This window comes from Salvelinus sp. IW2-2015, linkage group LG19 (genome assembly GCF_002910315.2).
Source record: "Salvelinus sp. IW2-2015 linkage group LG19, ASM291031v2, whole genome shotgun sequence".
Classification (NCBI taxonomy): domain Eukaryota; kingdom Metazoa; phylum Chordata; class Actinopteri; order Salmoniformes; family Salmonidae; genus Salvelinus; species Salvelinus sp. IW2-2015.
In genome coordinates, this window is record NC_036859.1 from 23095449 (window position 1) to 23115669 (window position 20221).

At 40.8% G+C, this 20221-nt stretch overlaps 1 protein-coding gene across 1 annotated transcript in view; it reads left to right on the forward strand.

The window, feature by feature from the left end:
• The first annotated feature begins 444 nt into the window (after nucleotides 1-444).
• LOC111979131 (ras GTPase-activating protein nGAP) overlaps nucleotides 445-20221 on the forward strand; it is a 108014-nt gene continuing 88237 nt past the window's right edge. The window contains exon 1 of the mRNA XM_024009449.2: nucleotides 445-673. Within this exon, the coding sequence (XP_023865217.1) occupies nucleotides 547-673 (127 nt within the window). The 5' untranslated portion in view covers nucleotides 445-546. The remainder of the gene's footprint in view (nucleotides 674-20221) is intronic.

Sequence of the window (20221 nt, forward strand, 5' to 3'; positions counted from 1 at the left end):
AGTATTCAAGAATGGGCGAATCATTGACGTCACGGCTGCACAAACTTATTTGGGTACCTAAACATTTGCTTGGAATAACAAGGGGATAGTACAAGACGTTCGGGACTTTTTCTGCGCGTGGTCCTGTTGGAGCAGTACTATACCTCTCATCGCTGGGGAAAGGAGGATATGCGAACAAGACCGTTGGCGACTATGTCAACAGTGTTGCTATCAATAGCTAAAAACTGTATTGTTACCACTAGACTGCAATACAATGTTGATTGCTAGCCCGCAGTAAGTAGTATGAAAGAAAACATGATGGTAGGGCTTTCGTCTAACTAGCTAGAACGCTAGTTTATACCAAACAATGAAATTGCTAGCGCGAGCTAGTAAACGCGAGCAAACTTAGCCCGGTTAAACTGTAATGTTTTGACATAAAGCAAACTCACCAGCAGTTAAATTAAGTAGTTAACGTCATTGCTTCCTTTTGAGGATTAACGTTACGTTGTGGACTTTCCGATTTGGACACAGTTTCTACTTGGAAGTTATTGGAAAGGTGATTCTAGTATGCAGACCGACTTAGTCACAGGCGACGTGGATTCTCTTCATGGTGGACTTATTTCCTTGGATCCAGTGGTGGACCGAATCCTGCGGGATTCTTTATGTCAGCAACAAGGATGGGTGCGCGTATATGGTAAGATGGACAGCCAATTTTCAAAGCTTCTTCATAACTGCATTGTGCACTGAGGTGAGAAATGTTCTGTTCATTTTGACATCTAAAAATCCTATTCCAACGTTGCCATATAACATCAGTGTCATGGTTGGAAAAAATGGCACATGGCTTAAGGGAACAAGCATCTACTTCCCAGTAACCATAGACATAATTTACCCCATATATAATATGACACCATTGGTTGACCGTATTGTGCGATTATGTACATTGGCTTTGTCGATCATGCCACAGTAAGTATAATTTGAGTAGTTGCCATTGCACTGGTGCATATTTGCCACCCAACAGAAGGATATCCAACTTCCTACTTTATTTCATATTTGTTTAAGGTGAGTCATGATGGAGAGATTGAATTACATATTTTTGTCAAGTGGCTAGAACACACGAAAGGCTCTTTAAGAATTCCATGTGCATCATATGTCCAAAAAATGAAATATAGCAACAACCAAAGATAAATGAAGGTCATTTCTTCTTCTTGACATTCTTTCAATTCATATGAAATCATAGGTCTGAGCAGTAGCCTAATATCCAATACTTTGCATGCTTATTTCCAAAGCCCCATCATAGACTACACACAGAACATACATAAAAAGCTGTTAATTTAACAGTAACACGTCTATATTATCAGTGGACAATTCACGCCACTACCACCAGTAATGGGGGATTTTCAGGCACCTTATTATGTATCTACATGAATAAGTTAGATCCTATTGTTGGGGCTGGATGATGAGCAGTAGGAATTGACAAGGTGATGTATGTGAGTTTTGACCCTCTGAAAATGACATTCCTCACTGGTGAACATGTAGCTAATAGGATTGCAGCATTACCACCACTATGCAATATGGTTGTGACTTGTGATCAGAGGAAGATGAGCGCATAATGTAATTGCTCTCAGCTGGTGTTAATTTACTGGCCTGATTAATTGCAATGCTATTTATTGATTACATGTCTTTACGTCCAGGCAGGGTTTGATCTAAGAATTGCTAGCTACATTTGAACTGATGTGCCTTTGTAGCCTACATCCTGTGGTCATGTTTACATAAACATTTGTCATTTAGCAGACGCTCTTATCCAGAGCGACTTACAGTAGTGAGTGGATGCATTTTCATTTTTACTGGTTCCCCGTGGAAATCAAACCCACAACCCTGGCATTGCAAATGCCATTCCCTACCAACTGAGCCACACAGGACCAATAGGCAGGGACTGTTGTCATGGTAGCTCACTCACTTCGATGAATAGAAAGGGATGCTCAATAATATTATGCTTAGACAAAACATCCTTTGCTTTCCGCTACTGGATTTTCTTCAATGTTTTTATAGTTTTTTGATAAGCTTGGATTCCGTTCTGTATTGTTTTCTCTTGATGTTTGCYTCCATAAATTATTTTTCACAATTAGTCTTGGCCTGCATTGGATTTGCATTTCCTTGGTCATGCTATAAGCTACCTAGAGCTACTTTGGGTAATTGAACTGTAATGACATGTATAGACTGGATTGATTTCTAGGGTTTTTCCTGCTCCTCTCTCTCAAATTATTATTGAAGGGTCGTTCCACCTCAAAAAGCCCAAGAAAGGGGATTTCGACACCCACCATCTCAGATTGCCCTGATATTGTTTCTGTTAGGAACAGATAAGATTAGCATTCCTGCAACATTATTATTATTATTATTATATATTTTTTTCACCTTTATTTAACCAGGTAGGCTAGTTGAGAACAAGTTCTCATTTACAACTGCGACCTGGCCAAGATAAGCAAAGCAGTGCGACACAAACAACAACACAGAGTTACACATGGAATAAACAAACATACAGTCAATAACACAATAGAAAAAGTCTATATACAGTGTGTGCAAATGAGGTAAGATTTTACTGAAATATAATTTGATTTCTGAGAAATTAAGATAATCGATTGCAAATGTACCATTTTAGTTGATAGAATTCATATAATATTCAGTAAATATAGTATCAAACATCTGATTTGGACCAAACTTTCTTTTCTAGCAATGAGTTAGACATGAGAAATCCAAAGAAATTGTCAAAAGCCCCCTCATGGATCTGACTCACACCCCACGCCGATCCCACCCAACAACGAGTATACAGTATCAGTTCTCTGTCTGACAAGTAGTATGGAGCTGCGGCTCTGGAGTATTGTTTATTCATTCTACATAATGTATTCCCAGTGAATTTGGTGATTTAAAAAAAATAAAAAAAATCTTCCTGTTCAGATAAAGGAGTCATTGAAGTTAGGTTTATGTCCCATCCTACATTKTGAAATGACCAGGTTCTGACCACTAGATGGTGCTGTTCCAGGTTACAAAGGACATTTTGGTTTCCTTACCCTGTATTCGATCTATGGACAAGGTTGACAGAAATCCATGCTTTGGTTTTGTTGTCCACTGTTTCGAATGCTAACTGTCTAGCATTTGTGGCACAAATCTAGTGCAAGTCAATGGTACCTATATTAGCATTTTCACACTTCATGTCCAAATCACCCTAAAGTATAAAACAATCGATTGTGTAACTCAATGATGATTTAGATATGAAGTGTGAAAATGCTAATAAAGGTACCAGTGACTTCCATTGGACTTGTGCCACAAATGCAAAAAATTGAAGTGGTCAGGTAAACAAACCAAAGCATGGGTTGCTGTCATACCTTGTCCATAAACTGCTTACAGGCTAAGGAAACCCAATATGTAGAAAAATATACTACCTAATAGCAGGAACATTGCCATCTAGTGGTTTGAAATGGTTATTATCAGAATGTAGGATGGGACATAAACCTAACAACTTTAATTACTAATTTCCATGAACAGGGGAGAAAAACATCACCAAATTCACTGAGAATACATTACACAGAATGAAGAAACAATACGCTGAGCCGCAGATCCATACAATTTGTTAGACATAGAGAACTGTATGCTCATTGGTGTGGGGGGTCCGTGGGTGGCTTTTTGGCATTTTCTTTGCATTCCTCATGTCTTACTTATTGTTAGAAAAACATTGGTCCAAATCGGATGTTAGTGTAACAGTTTAGCTTCCGTCCCTCTCCTCTCCCCTACCTGGGCTCGAACCAGGGACCCTCTGCACACAACGACAACAGCCAGCCTCGAAGCATCGTTACCCATCGCTCCACAAAAGCCGCGGGCCTTGCATAGCAAGGGGAACAACTACTTCAAGGTCTCAGAGCGAGTGACGTCACCGATTGAAACGCTATTAGCGCGCACCCCGCTAACTAGCTAGCCATTTCACATCGGTTACATTAGGTAGTATATTTATTGAATACTATAAATTAAAATGGCCAATTTGAGTGCAATCAATTAGCTTAATTTCTCAGAGATAAAATTATATTTAAACAAAATAATGTTGCAGGAATGATAATCTTATCTTTTCTAATTACAGAAATGATTTTTAGAACAATCTGAGATGGTGGGTGTCATGGCTTGCCGTAATGAAATGGAACGACCCTGAACCTTTAAAGGACAGGAGTGATACATTGGAGAACAGAAGCATAATGATGTTGTTGACAGTGGTCATGTTAATATGCAAGATGGCTGCCTACTTGAAGATTGACTGGAAGAGAGCTTTTTCTTTATGAAAAATTGAATATTTTGACTTCGGCACAGTTATGTTTTCAATGGATGTAGTTGTTCTTGAGGGAATCCTGGGAATGTTCTACCAGGCCTATTTTTAGTTTTATTTGTTAATATCCTGGGAAAGAAACTTTATGTTAAGGGGTCAGTTAACAATATGTTCAGTCATCCATGAATAGGCCAAGATAATGTGTCGTCTGATTATGAGAATGATATGATGTTCAGTGGCTAGGATGAGTCAGTGATAACATCAGATACCTCAATGACTCAAACACCATTGGGTTGTTGTCTGAGAAATGATAGGTATTTGTCTTAGGCTTTAATCATTTTAATCGTGGCTTTAAAAAATACCGGTTGATGTTTATTGTCATGAGTCTTGTTCTGGAGGCAGAACTGAGCGATTTTTCTCCTTAGGCCAGCAGCAATGTCAAAATTGGCTATATTGTCAAAATTTATGAAAACKAAAATTAGACTGTCTTAATTTAAGGTGTTAGGGTTAGCAGTGTGGTTAAGGTTAGGTTTAAAATCTGAATGTATGACTTTGTGGCTGTGCTAGCTAGTGACCCCTGCAGAGCTACCTCCAGAACAAGATTCATGACCAAAGAACGCTAACCTGCTTGGTTCCATTGTGAAGCGATGGAGTGCTGCATCAGATGACCTGGCCTCCACAATCACCCGACCTCAACCCAATTGAGATGGTTTGGGATGAGTTGGACCGCAGAGTGAAGGAAAAGCAGCCAACAAATGCTCAGCATATGTGGGAACTCCTTCAAGACTGTTGGAAAAGCATTCCAGGAGAGAATGCCAAGTGTGTTAGAAGCTGTCATCAAGGGAAAGGGTGGCTACTTTGAAGAATCTAAAATATATTGTGATTTGTTTAACACTTTTTTGGTTACTATGTGATTCTATGTGTTATTTCATAGTTTTGATGTCTTCACTATTATTCTACATAGATTTTTTTTTAGAAAAACCCTAAGTAGGTGTCCAAACGTTTGACTTGTAGTATGTGTGTAATTGTATGTATGTGTAGTCACTTAGAAATGTCCTTGTTTTTGAAAGAAAAACACTTTTTCCCCCTCCATTTTAAAAATAACATCAAATTGATCAGAAACACAGTGGAGACATTGTAAATGACTGTTGTAGCTGGAAACGGCTAATTTTTAATGGAATATCTACAGAGGCGCATTATCAGCAACCATCACTCCTGTGTTCCAATGGCACGTTGTGTTAGCTAATCCAAGTTTATCCTTTTAAAAGGTTAATTGATCATTAGAAAACCATTTTGCAATTATGTTAGCACAGCTGAAAACTGTTCTGATTTTAAAGAAGCTATTTTTTAGACTAGTTGAGTATCTGGAGCATCAGCATTTGTGGGTTCGATTACAGGCTCAACATGGCCAGAAACAAAGGACTTTCTTCTGAAACTCGTCAGTCTATTCTTGTTCTGAGAAATTAAGGGTATTCCATGCGAGAAATTGCCAAGAAACTGAAGATCTCATACAACACTGTACTGGGGCGGCAGGTAGCCTAGTGGTTAGAGCATTGGACTAGTAACCGAAAGGTTGCAAGATCGAATCCCCGAGCTGATGAGGTAAAAATCTGTCGTTCTGCCCCTGAATAAGGCAGTTAACCCACTGTTCCTAGGCCTTCATTGAAAATAATTAATTTACTTGCCTAGTTAAATGAAAACTCCCTTCACAGAACAGCGCAAACTGTCTCTAACCAGAATAGAAAGAGGAGTGGGAGGCCCTGGTGCACAACTGAGCAAGAGGACAATGTAATATTCATATGTGTAAACATACTGAATTATAATTGGATGCATTTTACCCCCATATCGTACTGTGCTATGATTGGTTAAGACCACCCAAATGGTTAGGTGATGGTCAGTTTGATCCTGGTTGGCGATACGTGAACATGCCAATTATAGCTAGCTAATAAAGAGCTACGTTAAGAAATATCCTGTAGTACTGCATTTTATTATTTTGTACAAAGCGTGCAAAACAAGACATGGTGTCAGAGTAAAAGGTCTTAAAATATGGATTTTTCTGGAGTTCCTTCACCTCGAATGGACTGGGAGTCTACAAACTTACCCGATGCATGGCGTAAGTACAAACAGCATGTGGAGCTCATGTTCACGGGTCCTCTGATGGAAAGAGGAGAAGAGGAAAAGTGCAGCTAGCTGCCTACTCCTCTGGATCGGTGAAAAGGGGAGAGATATTTACAACACATGGACACTTACCGAGGCTGAATCAAAGGTACTGAAAACATACTACGATTGTTTTGAAGCTTATGTTGTGCCGAAGACCAATGCGATATTCGCTAGGTACAAATTCCATGAGAAAGTACAGGGAGCTAGCGAGTCTTTTGAACAGTTTGTGACTGAGCTGCGTCTGCTTGTGAAAGACTGTGATTATGCAAACAAGGATGAGATGGTCAGGGACCGTATTGTATTTGGAATACACTCACCGTGAGTGAGAGAGAAACTTTTGAATGTTGGGTCTGAGGTAACGCTGGACAAAGCTATCGACATAGCCAGATCTCATGAGCTAGCACAGGCTCAGATGAAAACCATTTCGCGCGGCATCACGTGAACAAGCAGTGCACGCAGTCAGGCAGACATCAAAGCACCCTTCCGGTGCGCAGAGAGCGCGTTTTAGCACAGAGCGAGACATAACTCCAAAACAGAGCGACACATARTCAAAACGCCCCAAAACATGTGGATATTGTGGATACAAAGTGCATGGCGAACAAGGAAATTGCCCAGCTAAAGGCAAACAGTGTACTAAATGTGGAAAATGGAATCACTTTGCAAAAGTGTGCAGAGCTTACRGTGGAAAAACAGTACACACAGTGAGTGAAGATGAAATGTCAATCAAAGAGTCAAACGCTGATGAACTGTTTTGATTTAGTGACACAGAAAAGTCAAATATCAGAGACAGAGCAAGCCTTTGCTGACATTGAGATAGGAACACAAGGCACAAAGCTAAAGTTCTAACTAGACACTGGTGCACAAGTAAACATTATTCCTCTGAATAAGTACCACAGCTTGACATCTGAGTGTGAGCTACAGCCCACCACGTGCAGACTGACTGGTTATGGTGGTGAACAGCTCCCAGTAAAAGGCACATGCACCTTCAAATGCAAATACAAGGAAAGTGACATGATGTTGGACTTTTATGTTGTTGACATTAGAGCACCTGCAGTGCTAGGTCTTAAAGCATGTTTAGACATGGACCTCATCAAGCTAGTTTTATCAGTGACAGCACCAGTAGAGACAGACAATGTACTGGAGGAGTTTGATGATGTTTTTCCAGGAATAGGATTATTCCCAGGAGAATGTACCATTCACCTTGACCCTGACGCAATCCCTGTGGTCTACCCACCGAGAAAGATTCCCCTTGCTCTCCGTGCCCGTCTGAAGAAAGAGTTGGAGAGCATGGAGCAATCTGACATAGTCACCAAGGTTACYGAACCGACTGACTGGGTAAARGCSTTAGTGGTGGTGGAGAAACCACGCACAGGCAAGCTCKGAGTATYRCTCGACCCAAGAGACTTGAACAAGGCTAWCAAACGCCCCCATTATCCTTTACCGACGRTAGATGGCATCACACACAAGCTAGCGGGAGCACACTACTTCAGTGTAATGGACGCTAGATCAGGCTACTGGGCTATCAAGCTCACAGAAGAGTCATCTAAGCTCACAACATTCAACACACCGTTTGGATGCTACAGGTTCCGTCGCCCGCCTTTTGGGATTATCTCAGCCCAAGCCGAGTTTCAGCGAAAGATCGACGATGTGTACGAAGGCCTCGACGGAGTTGTGGCAATTGTGGACGACATCCTTGTCTATGGTCGAACCAAAGAGGAGCACGACAGAAACCTCCGCGCGATGCTGCAAAGGTCCCGCGAGAGAGGGGTCCGGCTCAACCCCGAGAAGAGCACAGTCGGCGCTACAGAGGTCAGCTACTTCGGACATCTTCTTACAGCGACTGGAATCAAGCCAGATCCACAGAAGATCTTAGCCATAAAAGAAATGGAGCCACCAAAGAACCGTGCAGAGCTGGAAACAGTGCTTGGCATGGTCAACTACTTAGCCAAGTTCGCACCCAGCCCCTCCAATGCTAATGCACCCCTGCGTCAACTGCTAAAGCAGTCCAGTGAGTTTCTCTGGGACAAGCAACACGACATTGCTTTCCAGAATGTGAAAGACTTGATCACGAGAGAACCAGGACCAATCCTTGCCTACTACGACRCCGACAAAGAGCTCAGACTCCAAGTGGACGCGTCGAAGTATGGACTAGGTGCAGTGCTACTGCAAGAAGGAAAGCCCATCGGCTACGCTTCCAAATCTCTCACAGACTGTGAACTACACTCAAATTGAAAAGGAGCTCTACGCCATTCTATTCGGATGTAAACGTTTCCATCAGTACATATATGGACGACAAGTCATTGTGGAATCCGACCACAAGCCCCTTGAGTCAATCATGAGGAAACCACTAGCGCGCCCCGCCAGGCTACAGAGAATGATCCTTCAACTACAAAAATAAGACTTCACCAATCACTCACCGTCCAGGCAATCAAATCAAGTTTATTTATCGTACATCAGCTAATATCTCGAAGTGCTGTACAGACACCCAGCCTAAAACCCCAAACACGCAAGCATGCAGGTGTAGAGCACGGTGCTAGGAAAAACTCCTAGAAAGGGCCAAAACCTAGGAAGAAACCTAGAGAGGAACCAGGCTATGAGGGTGCCAGTCTCTTCTGGCTGTGCTGGGTGGAGATTATAACAGAACTAGCAAGATGTTCAAAAATTTTCATAAGTGACAAGCCCATGGTCAAAATAATAATCATGAATAATTCTTCAGTTAGCTCGTTCATGTAGCTGTCATCAAGAGTTGAAAATAAGCTAGAGTCCGGGACAGAAACCGTTGCGTGATTCCATAACCAAGGCCGAACAGTGACACCTCATCACGGCGGTCGCAGACATCGCAACTCCAGACATGTTTCTACCCTATAAGAGCAGCAGCCTCAGTGAATGGCCCATGGCATGCAAGTGCACACTGTGTACAGCAACTTACACAGAAGTGACACAAAACGTGAAGGAAATGATCACTAAAAACAGAAACAGAAAAGGGACTGCACAGCTGAGAAAGTCACTAGCAGGATGAGATGGCCGTGAGAGAGGAGGAAATAATGGCGCTCGAGAGCGTCGCAGAATTCTGGAACCATCGTGATGAACTATCACAGATCAACGGAATAATTTTCAAAGGAGAGAATCATTATTCCTACCAGTCTCAGAGAAGAGATTTTGACAAAGATCCATGCTGGACACATGGGCATGGAAAAGTGCAAACAGAGAGCACGGGACATTTTGTTTTGGCCCGGAATGTGCAAACAAATAGAGGACATTGTTGGTAAATGCGCCATATGTCTTGAACGACGCCCCTCAAACACCAAAGAGCCAATGTTACCTCACTGTATCCCAGACCGACCCTGGCAGGTCGTGGCAACCGATCTGTTTACCTGGAACAACGAGGACTACATCGTAACAGTGGACTACTACAGCAGATACTTCGAACTCGACAAGCTTCACAGCACCACATCTGCAGCTGTGATACACAAGCTGAAAGCAGCCTTTGCCAGGCATGGCATTGTAGAGACTTTAATATCTGACAATGGGCCCTGTTACAAATCAAATGAGTTTGAATCCTTCACAAAGCATGGGAGTTTACACATGTCACCACAAGCCCACATTATCCTCAAAGTAATGGCCTTGCTGAAAAATCAGTGCAGATTGTTAAATCACTCATGGATAAAGCAAAAGCAGACAAGAGAGACCCCTACATCAGTCTCCTCGAATACCACAACACTCCAGTTGACAACTTCAAATCACCAGCCCAGCTGTTGATGAGCCGCAGACTTCGCTCAATCCTTCCCAGCACCAACCAGCAGCTGCAACCTGAGGTCGTCAGCTACAAGGAAATGCATGGAAAACGTGCACAGAGACAACAACAACAACAAAAGCGATACTACGACAGGTCAGCTAGACCACTGCCACCACTGATCGACGGAGAGTAAGTTAGAATCCAAGAGCATGGCCTCTGGAAGCCAGCAGTCATCATCCAGCCAGCTGACACTGAACGTTCATATCACATGCGCACCGCAGAAGGAGCAGTGTACCGCCGCAATCGTCGTCACCTACTGAACACAAAAGAACAACACACTGATGAACTGTTCCCCTGAAAGAGAACGTGATGGACTAAACACACACACAGCACAACATACACCATACTTACCTGCAACACCACAAGAACTGTTGACTGACACAGAAGCATGCTCAGCATCATATCGCACAAGGTCAGGAAGAGAGGTCAAGCCCAGAGCTGTCCTAGACCTGTGAAATGTCAAAGGGTGTAGYCGGATTGCTGCCCTAAAAGAGTTCCAGACTGTAAACTTGTTATTGAAAGTTCACTTGAAATGTTAAGATGTTATTTCTACAGTGAAAGCTGAGTTGCTGAGAATCCCTTGTTTGAAAAGTAACAGTATGTTGTATTATTGTTTCAGAGTCTATGTTGATTCAGTTGGTATAGTATGCAATATAAATGGTTACTTGCCTTGAGTTCAAACTGCAGAGCATGTTTTCAAAAGAAATGCTTAGAATATGTAAACATTTTTCTTTTGTTTTAAAAGAAGGGGGATGTAATATTCATATGTGTAAACATACTGAATTATAATTGGATGCATTTTACCGCCATATCATACTGTGCTATGATTGGTTAAGACCACCCATATGGTTAGGTGATGGTCAGTTTGATCCTGGTTGGCGATACGTGAACATGCCAGTTATAGCTAGCTAATAAAGAGCTACGTTAAGAAATATCCTAGCGTGCAAAACAAGACAGACAAGTACATTAGTGTCTAGTTTGAGAAACAGACSCCTCACAAGTCCTCAACTGGCAGRTTCATTAATTAGTACCCGCAAAACACCAGTCTCAACATCAACAGTGAAGAGATGACTCTGGGATGCTGGCCTTCTAGGCAGAGTTGCAAAGAAAAAGCCATATCTCAGACTGGCCAATAAAAATGTAATATTAAGATGGGCAAAAGAACACACACTGGACAGAGGAAGATTGTAAAAAAGTGTTGTGGACAGACAAATTTAAGTTTGAGGTGTTTGGATCCCAAAGAACATTCGTGGAACGCAGAACAAATGAAAAGATGCTGGAGGAGTGCTTGACTGTCACGCCCTGACCTTAGATCCGTTTTATGTCTCTATTTTGGTTTGGTCAGGGTGTGAGTTGGGGTGGGTATTCTATGTTCTATTATTTGTATTTCTATGTTTTGGCTGGGTAGGGTTCTCAATCAGGGACAGCTGTCTATTGTTGTCTCTGATTGAGAACCATACTTAGGTAGCCCTTTTTCCCACCTGTCTTTGTGGGAAGTTGTCTTTGTTTGTTGGCACTATAGCCTTTAACGTCACGGTTGTTTTCTCGTTTGTTGTTTTGTTGGTGTCATTTTTTAAAATAAAATAAAATGTACGCTTACCACGCTGCACCTTGGTCCACTTCCTTCAACAGCCGTGACATTGACGCCATCTGTCAAGCATGGTGGAGGCAATGTGATGGTCTAGGGGTGCTTTGGTGGTGGTAAAGTGGGAGAATTGTACAGGGTAAAAGGTATCTTGAAGAAGGAAGGCTATTACTCCATTTTGCAACACCATACCCTGTGGATGGCGATAATTGGAGCCAATTTCCTCCTACAACAGGACAATGACCCAAAGCACAGCTCCAAACTATGCAAGAACTTTTTTGGGAAGAAGCAGTCAGCTGGTATTCTGTCTGTAATGGAGTAGCCAGCACAGTCACTGGATCTCAACCCTATTGAGCTGTTGTGGGAGCAGCTTGTCCGTATGGTACTTAAGAAGTGCCCATCAAGCCAATCCAACGTGTGGGAGGTGCTTCAGGAAGCATGGGGTGAAATCTCTTCAGATTACTTCAACAAATTGACAACTAGAATGCCAAAGGTCTGTAATTGCTGCAAATGGAATATTCTTTGACAAAAGCAAAGTTTGAAGGACACAATTATTATTTCATTTAAAAATCATTATTTATAACCTTGTCAACGTCTTGACTATATTTCCTATTCATTTTGCTACTCATTTTATGTATGTTTTCATGGAATACAAGGACATTTCTAAGTGACCCCAAACTTTTGAACTGTAGTGTAGTTTGAAACTTATTTCGAGCTGTTTTAAAAACGATATACTAGGCCTATTCAAGGAGAAAAGCGTTGTTCAAACCTCTTGCCTGCTGAATGACTATAAAATGGGCTACAAGTTTGAATGGCGAGAGCGACATGTAGCCTAGCTCTGGTGTGATGTGATWATTTTTTACATTTGCATTGCAAATGTAAAAAAACAGGAAGAGAAATTAATGAAGTGATTCACACAACGAACCCACAGAACTGTCAGTGGCAGTGCACAGCCAGTCAGTGGCAGTGTCCCAGGTAGATGGGTTTGATTTTTGCATCTTTTAACCAGTTTTGAGTAAATAATTGACTGATTGTTACTGGATGATATTTCACAACTGGTGTGAACCTGCGTCAATAACAAGACATGTTCTCTTTTTTTTTTTTTTTTTTTCTAGTTATTTGGACAAAAAATAATGGACTTGGTGAGAAAGGGCCTTTACTGAAAATGGGCCTTTTACAAGATTAAATCATGACAGGAGCGTTTGATTCTTATTAAAGAGAGAGAGTCCAGAAAGGCTACTTTGGAAAACATTCTGAATGGACATATAGGCCTATAGAGATAATCAGGGAACTCACACACTCCCTTGTAAAAGGACCCGTCAATCAAAGCCACCAGAGTATGTCAGACACAAGCAAATATTTCTCCTTTCCTTAAAACATAAAAAAACCTAGGCCTACCTTCGGCTTTCTGAAAGTAGGGTATAAGATAATAGACAAGCAAAGTATAAAGGGGAAACATCTATGTACATTTCATCTTCATACTATCGCAATCATTAAAATGGAAGCAAACACACACAACATATTCATATCCTATATATTGTTGATTAGGCTATAAATTTAATGAAAGATTCCATATCAAATTATACCATGCCAGGTTGGACAGGATTGGTGCGTTGTCCATTTGACACATTAGTGCATTATCGGCTTCAGAGCCAGAACAACCTTGTCGTCTGCTGTTGCATAATTAATGAATAGTCAGACATATCCACCCTTTTTTAAAAGACAGATTTATTTAATAGCAAGCAATGAAAACATGCGTTGTATAAAAGAAAGTCCACKTATCAAACCATTTATTATTATTATAATTTACTAAGGTGCCATAGCCAATAGGCCAGCGCTTCTACACCCCCATGCATCTAGCGGATTCGCTGCTCGGGCATCGAACGACAGTTAGAAAAAAGAGATGTAGACAGACTAAATAAGCAAAACAATTGCTTATAATCCTTAGTAAACACTCCCGCTATTAGTTCAAGTTTATCTACCTGAAAATTAAGTAAATACAATTGTAAAAAATAATATAAAATGATTGTAGACCTATAAACGTTTTTGACGGTTATTTTATTTTCTTGGCTGTCTTCATCCATAACTGTCAGTTAGTTTTTCAATTACCATCACAGCCCTAATTGAATGTGTCAACAGTTGAGTACGTAGGTYAGCTTTAGATTAGTTTTCTTTGGTCTGGAGAACTTGAGGTTTAGACTAGCCTAGCTATAGTGAATAGTCTGATTGTACTGTGGCCCATGGACAGCAGTAGCCCTGTCTCTGACTTCCAGCACTCTTAGGATGTTTGCCACTTCCCTTCTCTCCCCTGCCTGTTTCAAGTGACTTGCCGGAGCTGTGATGTAAGCAGACAACTCTGTGAATGACCTCAGTGGCCAGGATTCCAGAGCAACAGGCACCAGTGTTCCAACGTCACTGCGTTCCAATGCAAAAATAACTCTAAAAATGCAGACTGGCTGATCCCAGTGTAACCATAGGCAAAGTAACCTACATTTTGAGTAAAGTCATTATAAAATAAAAAATGTAATAGCCTAGGTGACATTCTCGATTAAGTTGGTTGACGGCTGAAGAACTGTGATTCTGGGGAATAATTTGACTTTTATGCTATTTAGCCATTTTTGTTAAATGAGTAGCTACCCCATGTTTAGCCCAGCGTTTCCCAAACTTTGTGCACGTTTTGGTTTTTGCCCGAACACTACACAGCTGAATCAAATTATCAAAACGTAATGATTTGGGCAAAAACCAAAACGTCCACCCCTTGGGGTCCCAAGGACTGAGTTTGCCACAGTGGAATGGGCAGAATGGCAAGGTATGGTAGAACAATTATGCCTTTTTAGTTCTTGCATGTGGGCTGAGCTGCCAAATGTAGTTCTATTTAGGCTGAAAGACTGGTTGTCATGGCTGCCTCTCATAGGGCACTCAGGGTCACCATAGCAGCTGTCTACAATTTCTTCAATTAGGCTTGTAAACACTCAGAACAAGAACAATTACAATTTCCAGTTATGGGAACAAATGTTAAAGTAGCCTAGATTTCAGATTCTAGGCCTATGCATTTAGTTTGTCTTACTCCATCCAATTGTCCGTCCCTGAATCTCAAACCGCACCATATGGATTATGATTAGTTAATAAGGATTTGTGGTGCTCTGCCTAAATCCTTTGAAAAAGTGCATTAACCAGAGAAAGGGTATTGAGCATAAGCCTATTAAAGGTTGACTGAAGACAGAGGAAAGGGTTTATCTGTTAGTAACGGATATTGACAGGGATATTCATCCATTCTCATATTCAATTCATCCAAGCCTCATTTGAGGAAGAACGTATAGGCTTTGAAGTGAATTACTACAATAACATCTAGCTGTAGTTTAGGCTTAATACAGATTTATTTTAGAATCCCTGTCTTTTAACAATGCATTGTTTTGTTTTTTACCTACCCAAACTTTATCGGTTTAAACAATGGTTTAAATCAAGGGAATGAAACTGAACTCATAAACCAATCCCATTTCTGCCAGCTTGTTGTCTGTAGTTTGTCCTCAGTAATTCACATGTTGTCCATAGAGGAGCTATTTGCCCATATGGCCTTCTGTTTTTAGACAGAGTCGTATTCCTATTCATAGAAGACCAGTGGCCGACGAACTCCCTGTGTATGAATGCAGAAAAGGGCAGGTATCTACAGATCCTTCACCCTTTCCTTCGACACAGACTAGTTGGCTGCAAGACAACATTCTGGGATTACAGGCGTTACCTGAAAACACAGGAAGTCCCCATCCTGTTTTTGATCTAATTCCAGATCTTTGAAGGATAGGCTTAAATGTTTTTGACTTAGTTCTGATATCAAATGAACATAGCTTACAGTAAGTTGGCCTAGACCTGAGCAACATTGCACATTTCCTAGATAAATCCACCATTTGCTTCTGAACCACCTTTTCTTTGTCCTCCATCGGTGTCAATGCAAGTGAAAACTCAAAAGGTTCCGGTTTGTCACACACCACACAGAGTGCTGTCTGCATCAATGATGGATGTCATGTGGCTATGCGGGTGTAGGTCATTAGGGTTTGACTGAGGTAAAAATATTATGAAAGATCCCTCTATGTAAAGCTGCAAGGTGAGCAGTGTTTAGGTTAGAGTGTACAAGAGAAGCATTAGTATCCCAGGATGTACCTAATCAAACTACTGCATGGAAGCCTCAATCCTTTGCCCTGATTCATCTCACAGTTCCAAAGGTGTTTGAAACAGACAGGAGAGATGGAATGGCTCTCGACCCTTTCATTCAATATAGCCGGTCATATAAAATAATCATCCAGTGAGTTATTACATTTTTTCTTTAACAATGACTGAATAACTGTCTACCTACTCACACTCTCCATTCTGTGCATTCAATGCATTTAAATTAAAAACAACTTCCTGGTATCCTAGAACCTAAGCTGTCATATTGCTGCAATATGGATATACAATTGACATATATGATATTGGTATCACCTGCTGGTCAAAAGTAGTGCATTCTAAAATGAATAGGGTGCCATACTGCCATTTGGGATGCAGACCTGAGGTCTGCTAAGGTTGAATCAGGGTAGCAAAGGGACATGCCTTCTCAGGACATTTGACATGTTAGTCAATTAGCAGATGCTCTTATCCAGAGCGACTTAGTTAGTTAGTTAGTGAACTCATCTGAAAATAGCTAGGTGGGACAACCACATATCTCAGTCATACTAAAGTACATTTTTCCTCAATCAAGTAGTTATCAGCAAAGTCACTGGTAGTAGGGCCACCACACAATATGTCACAAAATACATTTCTATCTAGGCCTACATTACCGGTCAAAAGTTTTAACACCTACTCATTCAAAGGTTTTTCTTTGATTCTACAATCAATCAATCAAATTTATTCATAAAGCCCTTCTTACATCAGCCGATGTCACAAAGTGCTGTATAGAAACCCAGCCTAAAACCACAAACAGCAAGCAATGCAGATGTAGAAGCACGGCGGCTAGGAAAAACTCCCTAGAAAGGTCGGAACCTTGGAAGAAACCTAGAGAGGAACCAGGCTCTGAGGGGTGGCCAGTCCTCTTCTGGCTGTGCCGGGTGGAGATTATAACAGAACATGGCCAAGATGTTCAAACGTTCATAGATGACCAGCAGGGTCAGATAATAATAATCACAGTGGTTGTAGAGGGTGTAACAGGTCAGCACCTCAGGAGTAAATGTCAGTTGGCTTTTCAAAGCCGATCATTAGTGAAGACATCAAAACTATGAAATAACACACATGGAATRATGTAGTAACCAAAAAAAGTGTTAAACAAATCCAAATATTTGGGATTCTTCAAATTCTTTCATCAAGGCAAAGGGTGGCTATTTGAAGAATCTCAAATATAAATATATTTGGATTTAACACTTTTTTGGTTTCTACATGATTCCATATGTTTTATTTCATAGTTTTGATGTCTTCACTATTATTCTACAATATAGTAAAAATAAAGAAAAACCCTTGAATGAGTAGGTGTTCTTAAAATGTTGACCGGTTGTGTGCATCACACATGGTTGTGCCTGGAAATCAGGCCAGTCTCAAGCTCATCTAGATGGCTTCGTCCAGCTGACCGAAAGCCTCCCATGAATGAGAAAGATGGTCAGTCTTCAACTATCCTACTTAGAGGTCGACCGATTTATGATTTTTCAACGCCGATACCGATTATTGGAGAATCAAAGACGATACCGATTAATTGGCCTATTTTTATTTTATTTCTTCTTATTATTATTTTTTATTATCTGTAATAATGACAATTACAACAATACTGAATGAATACTTTTAATTTAACTTAATATAATACATCAATAAAATCAATTTAGCCTCAAATAAATAATGAAACATGTTCAATTTGGTTTAAAAAAATGCAAAAACAAAGTGTTGGAGAAGAAAGTAAACGTTCAATATGTGCCATGTAAAAAAGCTAACGTTTAAGTTCCTTGCTCAGAACATGAGAACATATGAAAGCTGGTGGTTCCTTTTAACATGAGTCTTCAATATTCTCAGGTAAGAAGTTTTAGGTTGTAGTTATTTTWGGAATTATAGAACTATTTCTCTCTATACCATTTGTATTTCATATACCTTTGACTATTGGATGTTCTTATAGGCACTTTAGTATTGCCAGTGTAACAGTATAGCTTCCGTCCCTCTCCTCGCTCCTACCTGGGCTCGAACCAAGAACACATCAAAAACAGCCACCCTCGAWTTATCGTTATACATTGCTCCACAAATGCTGTGGCCCTTGCAGAGCAAGGGGAACAACTACTTCAAGGTCTCAGAGCGAGTGCCGTCACCGATTGAAACGCTATTAGCGCGCACCCTGCTAACTAGCTAYCCATTTCACATAGGTTACACCAGCCTAATCTCGGGAGTTGATAGGCTTGAAGTCATAAACAGCTCAATGCTTGAAGCACAACGAAGAGCTGCTGGCAAACGCACGAAAGTGCTGTTTGAATGAATGCTTACGAACATGCTGCTGCCTACCACCGCTCAGTCAGACTGCTCTATCAAATATCAAGTCATAGACTTAATTATAACATAATAACACACAGAAATACGAGCCTTAGGTCATTAATATGGTCAAATCCGTAAACTATCATTTCAAAAACAATTTCAGTGAAATACGGAACCGTTCCGTATTTTATCTAACAGGTGGRATCCCTAAGTCTAAATATTGCTGTTACATTGTACAACCTTCAATGTTATGTCATAAGTATGTACAATTCTGGCAAATTAATTACGGTCTTTGTTAGGAATAAATGGTCTTCACACAGTTCGCAACGAGCCAGGCGGCCCAAACTGCTGCATATACCCTGACTGCTTGCACGGAACGCAAGAGAAGTGACACAATTTCCCTAGTTAAAAGAAAGTCATGTTAGCAGGCAATATTAACTAAATATGCAGGTTTAAAATATATACTTSTGTATTGATTTTAAAGAAAGGCATTGATGTTTATGGTTAGGTACACATTGGTGCAACGACAATGCTTTTTTCGGGAATGCGCTTGTTAAATCATCACCCGTTTGGCGAAGTAGGCTGTGATTCGATGAGAAATTAACAGGCACCGCATCGWTTATATGCAACGCAGGACACGCTAGATAAACTAGTAATTTCATCAACCATGTGTAGTTAACTAGTGATTGTTAAGGTTGATTGTTTTTATAAGATAAGTTTAATGCTAGCTAGCAACTTACCTTGGCTTCTTGCTGCACTCGCGTAACAGGTAGTCAGCCTGACGCACTCCACGAGGAGCCTGCAATGTAAGGCAGGTGGTTAGAGCGTTGGACTAGTAACCGGAAGGTTGCAAGATTGAATCCCCGAGCTGACAAAGTAAAAAGTCTGTCGTTCTGCCCCTGAACAAGGCAGTTAACCCACCGTTCCTAGGCCGTCATTGAAAATAAGAATGTGTTCTTAACTGACCTGCCTAGTAAAATAAAGGTAAAAAAAACAAAAACACAATCGGTGTCCAAAAATGCCAATTACCGATTTGTTATGAAAACTTGAAATCGGCCCTAATTAATCGGCCATTTTGATTACTCGGTCGACCTCTAATCCTACGACTGATGAAAGAAGCTCATAGCTAAGCATACATCCACATCTTCTTTTTCCACTACTTTGTGCATGTTTTGTTGAAAAAATTACAAGCCCAGGCACTGCTAAATATTATGACATGATATAATCCGCCTGGAAACATTTCCTCTTTATGAGTTATTTACGCTGACTGTTTCACTCTAAGCATAAAATTACTGATAATGTTTTTTCAATTGCACATCACCCCTCGGTGCTCTGCAAGGCGAAGCAGGCTTGCCAAGACCGAGTGAGGCAGAAATAAATGGCTGTTGAAAATCCTGCTTAAGGGTCAGGAGTGCACGGAAGGGTGGCTCAATTCAGTTTGTTCAGTAGCAGCAGGCAACTTGGCAACTGAAGCGCTTAAGGATATCTGGCAGTGTATTAGAGCACCATCTGATCGTTCAACAGGGCCAGGTGATAAGCTGCAGACAGCCGTAGAGGTTTTCTGATTCATATTGAATTGGGCCTGTGGGAGTCTGCCTTGTCTCTTTCAGCTTATTCACACATGACACACCATACAGGGATGTATAGGCCTAGTGTCTACATGGAGGATTGGATCTGTCATCTTGTGATCTAATCTGTTTAGGGCCACAAGATCCCTATCATCAAAAAAATAAATCAGTACCCTGTCCTTGTCAAGTCACCATCCCATTTGAAATACAAATTTGTCTGAACCTCTTATTTCTTTGTCCCCTCCTCCTGCCGCTCATTACAAATTGATGAATATAAAATTGTATTTGATAAGATAATATAGTTCTAACATTTATTGGTAGACCGCTAATAGGCTAGATATGAACCTCACACCATGGTT